This window comes from Plecotus auritus (assembly GCF_963455305.1).
Source record: "Plecotus auritus genome assembly, chromosome: 9".
Lineage (NCBI taxonomy): Eukaryota > Metazoa > Chordata > Mammalia > Chiroptera > Vespertilionidae > Plecotus > Plecotus auritus.
Window position 1 is genome coordinate 37,574,190 of NC_137783.1, and position 10,745 is coordinate 37,584,934.

The window sequence follows — 10,745 nt, forward strand, 5'->3', positions numbered from 1 at the left end:
ATTAAATTTGGAGTGTGTTTGTTTTAACAGGTGCTGACATCAGATGATAGAGTTGTATTGATGTCATGCTCTCATATCAGTAAGTTTCTCCCTCTCCCTTCCACTATCTCTAAAAATCAATAAAAGCAGATCATAAAAAAAAAGGAACAGAAGAGACAAGGAGGAATTTTGAATGGGTTGGGAATACTCATTGCAATGAAATCATTTTTTATACTTCCAAAACTCTTTTAAAATGCCTACATTTATGTTTTGTTAAGGGAAATCTACTTCTGAAGGTGAATATTAATAATAATGGTCATTGTTTATTGTTGCCCATTTTAAAAATAAAATCATAATACCAAATTATGATATAAACCAGTAGCAGCAGAACTATAGACTTCACTTAACCTAAAATGCCCCAAGAGGATATCTAAAAAAAGAACAAGCGTTATTAAAATTGAAGTTGCCCACATTCAAACCTCATCAGTATGCTTCACTACGAGTAAACTAGTTGTAGGAACAAAATATGCATCAATTTTAGGATGCATGTACTATTTTTCTCATAAAATTTCTGAGGCAAAGCAAATCATAACATCTTCCTAAATGAATTGGTTCCAACTAAAACCCTAAGTACTGCCATCATCATAGTCCCTCAACCGGAAAAGCCCTTCTTTCTTCTCTCCACTCTTGTAAAATCACCAGCTACTTCAAAGCCAGTGAATAAATCACAAGAAATTTTCTCTAACAAGTTCTACCACACTGATTGTATCTTTATTCTGCAGTCTTTCTGCACTCCTGAACTTAATTTGTGGAAAAGTGTTTGGTTCTCAGAGTGTTGTTCTCATGTAACTGCTTATATTGTCCTGTTCTCATACAACTGCATAGCACCTAGTACAATAAATTATTGTTTAACTAGAGGCCTGATGCACGAAATTTGTGCAAGAGGCTCGGCCCTCGCAGCTGTGGCTTTGTCCGGAAGGTTGTTCGGCTGTCTGTTCTAATTAGCATATTACGCTTTTCTATATATATAAAAGCCTAATATGCTAAGTGTCTGACCGGTTGGTCGACCGTTCAGTCAACAGCTCAACCAGTTGCTATGATGCGCACTGACCACCAGGGGACAGATGCTCTGACCGGTAGGTTAGCTTGCTGCTGGGGTCCAGTGGATTGGGACTGGGCAAGATGTCCCAGACACACTCTGGACCCCTCCCCCCATTGGCCACCATCGGGGACTGGGCGAGACAGACCTATTGGGCCCCGATCGCTGGCCAGGCAGTGGGACCCCACCCGTGCACAAATTCATGCATCTAGCCTCCAGTATTATCATAAATGAATAAGTGAACAGGAATTTTAATGGTCTTTGGAGGACAAACTGCATTGCTGGTATTATTTATGTAAAGCTTTAATTTATTTTATTCTATAAAAGACAATGACATTTATTTCTGTTCTATAGAATAGATTGGCTTTCCATTTCAGGACCAAAAATAAAGACAACCTAGAATTTTTCCCCTCTTCTGTTTTGTTTTACATTCTGTTTTGGTTTATAAAAAGATGTCTGCTCCTGCAAGAGTGTCTTTGAGTCATGTCCCTATGCAGTCTGAACTTTTCTACATTCTGTTTCTAAAAGCAAAATTATCCTAGTTCTCATTAGCAGGTCACCTGGGATTAACCTGCCTAACTTTGAAAAAGAAAAATATATTGCAACCCTTTCTCTACTATAGGGAATCCTTGTCCCTAAAAATATATGTAGTTGTACTATCCACAGGCAAAATCTAATTTGTTTATTAAAAGCAGAGCATAACAATTAGGCTGATGGAATTTGATCCTGGGGTGGGGAATCCTTCCTAAGCCTCAGCTTTCTCATTTGTCAGTAAGAGCAAGAATAGTTCCACCAGGGCTATTGTGGGGAATAAATGAGGTAATATGGGTGCAATGCCAATGCCTGATTTAATAAATATGATTGCTCACCGGAAGCTAGGAATTATATTTGTGTTTATTATTACTAGTTGTGACCTTAGATAAACAATCTTCCCTTGCTGTGTAACAATGTCTTCATCATAAAACAATGATAAAGATGTAAACTAACTCATAGGGTCATTGTGAGGATTACGTGAGAAAATGAATGTAGAGCAGGCTGGGAGCATTGTCAGTACTCAATAATTGATACCTGTTACTACCTCCATTATCACCATCAACTTCATCATCATTCTCATATCTATTATTAACAGGCTGTCAGAAAATGGCACAGTCATTTTATTAAGAGGCTATTTCAGGTGGATCAAATAGGTGTGTGGGACAGGAGGCTCAATCAGGGAGATAAAAAGAAATACTGCAAAGCATGAGGAGGGCTGACAGCAGTGCTGATGGTCAAGATGACTTTTTTCCCCCTAAGAATTACTAACATTTACTCTAATAAATGAACAACATTAAGGCAGTTGCACCCCTACCTACCTCTTTGAGGTCAGTCAGACAAACTGAAGATAAAATATAATCCTCCCTCTCCTAAACAACTATGAATAGTAGGCTTATATTCAGAAAAAAGAAACAAAATATTTCTCCACCTAGCATATTATATTAACAATCTTGATGTCTTTTAGTATTATTAGAATGTGAGTTTCAAAGAAAGTGCATTTTTTGATACCAATATATAAAAAACTATTTTAAAAAAATGGTTTTAACAAAGGATTTATGCACCCCAGGTTTAACTCTCCTGATACCAGTACTTCCAGAGTAGTGAGGAACATGCACAGTGGGAGAATAATCCTTGATGTAAAGATTAATTTTCCATTGTTGGAAAAGAAGTTAAACTATTCAGATTTGTCCTGATGCTGTATGCATAATAATGCCACCACCATGAGAAGGGGAAGTGCATGAAATTTAGCAGTGGTTCATGGGAGCTGCCCACACTTGGTTTTTCTCCCAGTCTGGTACAAGAAGCTACAAAATATTATAAGCTTAATTTTCAGTGCTAAATGTCTCAGTTGAACATACTCATGGAGAAAGCAATGACATTATTCAAAGTTTTAGTTTCTCCTGGGTCCCATTAAGCAGACATAATTATTGTTTTGATACATCCTAAATCCATTGTGAAATAGAAAAATAAGACTTTTTCTTGAGAGTGAAGCATAGTACTCATTCAAGGTAGCATAAGACTCTTCTTTCTAAAGCCATGACTCAGGTCACTAAAAACAAAGTCATTTGCTGGTAACATTCAACATGTGCTTCCCAAAAGGATGCAAAGTTAAGACACCCTTTTTCATTGAGCTCAAGGCTCAGGAGGTAAAATGTGCACATACAACCTTGAATATTGCAAAACTCTGGAATCACATAGTAGGTGGTGTGGATAAATCCAATGCACAGTGGAAAGTGTTACTGGAATAACTAAAATACTAAGGAGAGATTTCAGGACGTATGGACAGCAAATGTGAACAAGGAGAGAAATAGTCTATCTGCTGAGAGAATTTCCAGTGCCCAAGTTGGCCATCTGGCAATCACAGGGTCTTCTTCCCAATCCCTTCATTTCATCCTCCCTGATATCCAAAAAGATTATCAGGAGAAGACTGCTTTTACTTCCCAACTTCCTCTCTGGCATTTTTATGAACAATTTTGATCAGGAAGATACATGTGTCAAATACTATAGAATTACATCATATAGAGTTCCACACTACACAAAACTTGTTCAACATCAGACTTCATATGTTTTCTGTCAAATCTAGGTTTTTCATTTCTGCTCTTGAACTGTCTAAATACAATTAAGTAATCAAAACAGATTTCATTTAGTTGTGTGTTTTTTGTGTGTCTGTGTGTGTGTGTGTGTGTGTTTTGTTTTTACAGAATTCATTTGAATTTGAAATCCATTTAGGATAGAATCTCTTCTTATTCCTATTTTATCTTTTTTGTTTTCAGTTGGGAGACACCTAGACATTTATAACACATGGATATTTCAAATGAGATGTGCTAAAAGATATAACATTTAGAAGAAAATTTCCCCTTGAAGGTAGGATACATGGGGAGGAGAAGAGATAAGGAAAAGCAGAAAAGAAAGTCAGTGTCTGTCTGTCTTCTGGGGGTATGTCAGAAATGTCCCAAGGCACAGCTAGCTCGCCTCTCTCTCGAATTTTCATCTCCTTGGCTCTTTCATGTCTAGCTCCCTTTCTTCTTTAACAGACTCAGCTCAAATGGCTTCCCAGAGAAGCCTCTCTGACCACCCAGTGGAACCTTCCCCCTGGTTCTCCTTCCCTCTATAAGCCATACCCCTAAGGCCTTCATAGTTTTAATAATTCATTTATTTACTTGCTTACTGTTATTAATTCACTCACTTATTTACTTCGATATTTTGTGGGCCCCCTGATTAAAATGTGAGTTCTTTTGGGACAGGATTTTACCTGTGTTATTCACCTGTGTATTCTTGGCACTCAAACCATGTCTAACACATATTAGATGTTCCAGATATTTTTGTTGAATGAAGAGTGATAAGGCTCTGTACTTGCTCCAGAGAAATCTGCTCAACTTTCCCTACACTCACCAACCTCAGGATATCCTTTATCTACACAGTCTTTGCACTCCTCTCTCTTACCCATTCCTGCTACAGATAAAATACTGTGAAGTCCGCTTTTGTCTGCCTTACCCTCCCCACCACGGTAGTACCCATCACATCCTTTCTCCTCTAAATTGTTGGAGTCTTAATATCCCTCTTCTCCCAATTACCAACTAAGTGATCCTAAATAAAATGATTTTTAACAGCTCTGTGCCTCTGTTTTCTCATCCAAAAATGGGTGAAAATAGAGGAACAAAGTAATTGTAGCTTCTATCAGTATCAAATGGGATAATCTGTGTAAAACCTTGAAAGAACCTCAACATTAATAAATGCTAAATAGTCATAATTATTCTTATTCCCACACATTGAGTGCTTAATCAAAATGATACCTTTATTTTAAAATTTTGAGTCTTTGTTTTCTGTTTCCTCTGCCTGCGCATGCAGTATCTAACATAGTATCATGCTTACTAATTAGACAGTTCAACTAATAGTTATCCGATTGCACTTAATAAAGGAAGAGGGAAAGAGAGATACGACAAAAGGTACCCAAATAGGCGAAGTATTTTATTAACTCAATTATATTTACCTTGTGTTTTTGAAATTCCAATGAAGAAAGCTCAGTGCTTAAAATTATGTACTTTTGCCAATAAACTCAATTATATTTCTACTTATTCTCAGATGCTGACTACTCTCAAGTGAACAGGCTTCAAATGTGTCACAATCTTGGTCATCACTATTGGCTAGAAAGCAACTAAAATACTGTCTTCTGTTTGATTTTTGCCTAAATAGTAATTCACAGGTCCATTGGACTGTTGCCCAGACAATAGAAAAACAAAATAAAGCAAAGTGGTACTAATTTCTATCTTATAGGAATATAAGTAAATGGGCAGGTGAAATTAATAAACATGAGGTGAAATGAAACAAATTCCACTAGCATACATTTATTGCACTTAACAAGGGGTGTGTTGTTGGCTTACCCTCTCCTATAGAATTCCAACAAGTTAAATTTCTCCAACTGGCAAGTTATCAGTGTTGATGTAATGCCGCCTGTCCCTGGACAGCTGAGCTCAGCAGCTCTAGTTCCATTTTCCTTTCCAAAGGATAGCTAGAGAAACATTCTTTGGATCAGTGTAATATGTTTGCTACATTTCAAGAAATTTTGTTCACATTTTCCTCTATAGCTCTGTTTATTGTTCCATGATTTCTCTAGATTTGATTTATTTGGGACTAGGTGCCAAATATAGTAAAAAGAGCAATGTTCAAACTAGCCCTAGCCCTAGCTGGTTTGGCTCAGTGGATAGAGCGTTGACCTGCGGACTGAAGGGTCCCAGGTTCGATTCCGGCCAAGGGCACATGCCCCGGTTGTGGGCTTGATCCTTAATAAGGGATGTGCAGGAGGCAGCCGATCAATGATTCTCTCTCGTCATTGATGTTTCTATCTCTCTATCCCTCTACCTTCCTCTCTGAAATCAATAAAGAAATATATTTAAAAAAAGAAAAAAAACTAGCTCAGGGTAATCTAAAGGAGGTTTGTAGATTTGATGTTCTAGAAAGAAATTTTCACCTCATGTGTTGTACAGAGTTTAGTCCACCATTCAGGCATTACTTGATTGACTGATTGATATTCTATATGGGAGGGTTTCCCCTACTTCTATTTCTTCTTGTTGACTTGTAAATAGATAATGTATTCAACTGATACGCAGGGTAGTTCTTTGACAATTCCTTTTTACAAAAAAAAACAAAAACAAAAAAAACTGAGACCTTATACACATAACTCTGTAACGTTATTTTCCTGACAACATATCATGGACATCCCACCAGGTCAATAGTTAAAATCTAGCTCATTGTTTTTAATATCAGCAAACTACTTTATATTTGGGTATGTTACAATTTTCAACCAGTCTACTGATGGATAATTGGTTGCTTTTAGGTTAATTTTCCTCTAACAAGATGGAAATTATTATTTTTGTACATATATATTCAAATATAGGTACTTTTGGTTCCACTGGGTAAATGACAAAATGTAAGACCAATAAATAAAAAGATACATGTCTATATTAATGTAGATCTCTATATAGATCTATATTGACATTTTCCTATATAAATGAGTAGGTACTGCCATATATTTACTTTGTGTGTTTTTTTATTCCATCAGTCCTGATTTTCTGATGAAAACTTTTCTTAACACTAAGAAAAAACAAAACATTATGCCTTGCCTTACCTAGAAAACATCAGCCTAGGAATGAAAGATGTCCCAAGTCAAACACATTTTAATTATTACTATATTACATCAGGGATAATTTTCTATATATTTTATCATTCCATCTTCTGATTGCTTTTCTCAGATTTATGACAGAATAGCCTGAGTGCTTTGCCCACAAAAATTACCATATTTGCAGATTCAATTATAACATCAGTAGAATAGGGCATTACAAATCACATTTCAATTTAGATAATTTACAAAGACTAATTTGTCCCTGAAATTTTATAATAAGCCAAGTCTATCAATTTTTTTCTTATTTTTAAATATTAATCTAGATAATGAGCCAGCAAATTTTTTCTGGATTACATCATGAGCCTATTCTAAAATAAAGGTAAGAATTTTCTTTCTACATTTGGCTCTGAACCAATGGTTTATTGGCCAGTACCTCAAATAAAGATGTACAGATAGAAAAGGTGTCCAGTTAACACAGGATGCTTTTAATAAGAAGAAGAAAAAAAGAGAAATCCTAGGATCTAGAAAAGACCATTCCTTTTTTAGTCATCAATCATCAACATGTTATTTCATTTAATTCATAACAATCTATGAGATAAGTATTTATAGTTGAGAAAACTGAGGCTCAGAGAGGTCAAGTAACTTGCTCTATGCCTCACAGAAAGTAAGTAGGAAAGCCCAGATTTCACCCCCTTATCTGTCTGAATATGTCCTCAGGCCCTTATTTGACATTGACCATCACCTATTTTTGCCTCAACTTTTTTCTCCTCTCTTGGTTGTAAGTTACGTGTTAGTCTGAATCAGCCATCAGTGATAATATAGACATGAAGGTCCATTAGCTATAGTATTTCTATACAACTGGAGGGAAATTTTGATTTAATGTGAGCTAAGGATTCTGGTTTACTCTTGGAGGGGGAGGAGGTATATTTCAGAGCCTGCTGAACTAATCCCTCTTCTGAGGTTAACATTTCTTCCAGAAGCTCTAATGCTTGGTGGTAGAACATTTTTTAGATCTCAGACTTCATCTTCCTATTATTAAAGATATTTTCTACCTTAGCATTTTAAAGTTACTCAGTAAAAACTAAGTCAATTTCATATGACCTGGTTGGGTGCACACTTTTCTCCCCTTTTGTTTCTTTACCATTGAGAAACTAATACCATTTTTTCTTTGAGATATTCCAAAAGGCACACTGGAAAGTACCTTAACTACCCCCTGCTTATAAGCTGTTCATAGGGTGAGGGGACTGGCGGGGGGTTGGGGGGCAGGCAACAACATTCCAATCCTTATTGTATTAAATTAAGATCCTACTCAAATACTTTTTTTCATTGGTAATTTTAGAAATTTTTCAACCATGAAGAATTTAAGCAAGATTTACATCATTTTAAGAGACAACACATTCACCCCCTGCACTGTCATGAAATACAGTCCTTTGTAGTTTGACTGGTAAAACTGTAGAGAGGGGTTTTGTTTTTGTTTTGTTTTGTTTTTTTTCTCCCTCAATATGGTGGCTAACTATAATTGCATGCTGTGTGTAATTCTTGAATTGGCTAATACTATTTTTTTCTTTCTCATAGAATTTGGGTAGTTATAAAAAGTATTGACATATATAAAAACACAGCCTCAGTGTATTTAAAAATTAATACAGAAGTTTTAGGATGAAAATCTACTGGGAATGGAGGGATGAAGGTGGAGGTTCTTTGTAAATGGCAAGAGAATCCTTTTCTCATTTCTTCTATTGTATTCAAGTCTTTGGGGGAGGAAATAAAGCATCACGCTGAGCCTATAATTCTTGACACTGAGGTTAAGTCTGAACCACCCCCTGCTCGTCCCTCCATCAGCGTGGCAACCCATCTTGGACCAGATGAGCTGACCATTAGCCAAGCTCCAAAGCGACCAAACCCAGACACCTGAAGCTGGTGCCATGTCGGCTCCAGGGGCTGGAAGGAAGCTAAGCAGCTGAAAGCACAGAATGGTGTGCTGTCAGGGTCTTCTCGCCCTTCATCGCTGCCCCGTGCACACAAGCTCTTGCCAAAGTCCCTGATGGCCAGCGAAGGGCATTCCCATATTTGCATGTATGCAGAGTAACCCGCGCGCACAGACACACACACACCCCAAATTCAGAAAGCAGGTCACATGACACCCCCTTGCCCCCAAGTCCCCCATTTGGAGCACTTTCTGTAGAACAAGCAAGCGCTTCCTTTATTTTTTCTCATTTCCCAAGTTGCCAAAGCTGGGACTGGGTGACGCCTGGCTGTGACTGGAGTCTTTCCAGTGATGCATGCCCTGGGACCCTGAGGTGCCCGAGGGACGCGCGCGCATCTTGCGCTCCTTCCAAGCTCCCAGCGTGAACAAAGGGGGTCTGAATCCCAGTAAAGAGTCGGTGGGCTTCGGGAGGAAGGCTCTCGGGCAGCCTGCTAGTACCATGGGGGACAGTGCCCGGAGATTCCGCGCCCTCCCATCCCCTCCGGGGTGCGCTCACCATTTGTAGCCTCTGCCGCGCTTGAACTTGAGGGTGAGCGCAGTCTCCAGAAAGAGCAAGAGGTTGAGCAGCGCAAGCAGCCAGTACCTCGGCTCCTTCTTCACCACGGCCACTCGCCAGACCCCAATGAGCGAGTGCAGAAAGAACAGCAGCCGGGTGACCAGGGCGTTGAGCAGGACCAGTCCCTCCATGCCGCGCGCGCTCTGCCCTCGGCCCTCTCCGGTCCCGCAGACCCCTCCAGGAGCACCCAAACCCGCCCGTGAGCAGGAATGTGACAGCTCTGAGACCTGCTGCCACTGTGGTCCCTCCTCAACCTCCCGCTCGCTTTCAACAGGAGAGAGCGATTCGCCCCTCCCCCAAACTTCCTGAGAACTCTTCAAAGAGGGGCGCCTCTAAGCCCAGCTTCTCTAAACTGCTGGGCTTTCCCGGGAGTCTGGGGCTCGCAGTCCCGGTTCCTGGGCATTATTCTCCAGCGCTGCCCACCCCCCACCCATTCCCGGGAGCTAGTCTCCATTCCTGCCCTCTATCAACCCCGGCATCCTTGGAGTCCCTAAGAACTTCCTTACTCCGAGGGATCGGAAGGAGGAGAGGTGGACAGGGTGATGCATAGCCAGAAAGGGGGAGGAGGACGCATCTGGGTCATCTCCCCCTTGCTTTCCTCTGAAGGGCTTGAATTCATTCACACTTCTTACAGGAACGGGCTGTCTTGGTGACTCTCTGCTGGAACAGAGGGGAGCCAAAGAATCTGCTGTTCCAGCAGTTTTAGAAACACGGTTTCTGCCTAGTATGGAGAGCTACAACTTCCAGGGAGTAGAGGAAATCAGACACCCCGGGCTTTCTGAGAGCTCCTTGAACCTCATCCATGGGTGACCGGGTCACTTCTACTCTTTGGACACGGTGCTATTAAAGAAAAGAAATAGTCTTTATTGTGTCATCTGCCACTCTCATCCTCCACCCCCACCACTTCTTTTCTGAAAGCATGTTGTAGAGAAAAAGAGGGCAGAGGGGAAATTGAGGAAGGAGATAGAAGATAGAGAGCTAGGAGTTAGAATAGGAGAAATTCATGGAGCAGGGAACGAACTGCACCTTGAGGTCTATGACCAATAAATTAAACTCTGGTCTTTCCAGCATCCAGGGCAAAGAGGAAACTGAAGTCAGGGTTTCCCGAAATACCTTAATGATTTTTGTTTCCCTGTTTGGTCTCCTACCACCTGTACCACTATTTACTTAACATTTTCCTTTAAACAAACTCAGATTTTTACTGAAGTAATTTTAAAAGGAAACTTTATACCACTTGTAAATGGAAAATCAATAGAGTAGGCTATAGCTGGAAGGTAATTCCAAAAGTAAATAAAATGAAACAAAGTCACTGAAATCTCCCTGGGCATTAATTATTGCTCTCCGGGGCTCTGTGCTTTAGGGTCCCACTTTCTGGGGAGATAACTACTCATATTACTACCAAGCCAGAATGCTTTTTTGACCACATTAGTAAAACTGAAAGAAAAATGCAAAGGAAAACCTTTCTTGGTTAGGT

The 10,745-nt window shown here is 39.5% G+C and overlaps 1 protein-coding gene across 1 annotated transcript in view; it reads right to left on the reverse strand.

Annotated features, from left to right (window-relative positions):
* Window positions 1-9,505, reverse strand: part of TMEM26 (transmembrane protein 26) — a 35,597-nt gene extending 26,092 nt beyond the window's left edge. The window contains exon 1 of the mRNA XM_080640095.1: window positions 9,212-9,505. Coding sequence (XP_080496221.1) covers window positions 9,212-9,402 — 191 coding nt within the window. The 5' untranslated portion in view covers window positions 9,403-9,505. The remainder of the gene's footprint in view (window positions 1-9,211) is intronic.
* Window positions 9,506-10,745: the final 1,240 nt, after the last annotated feature.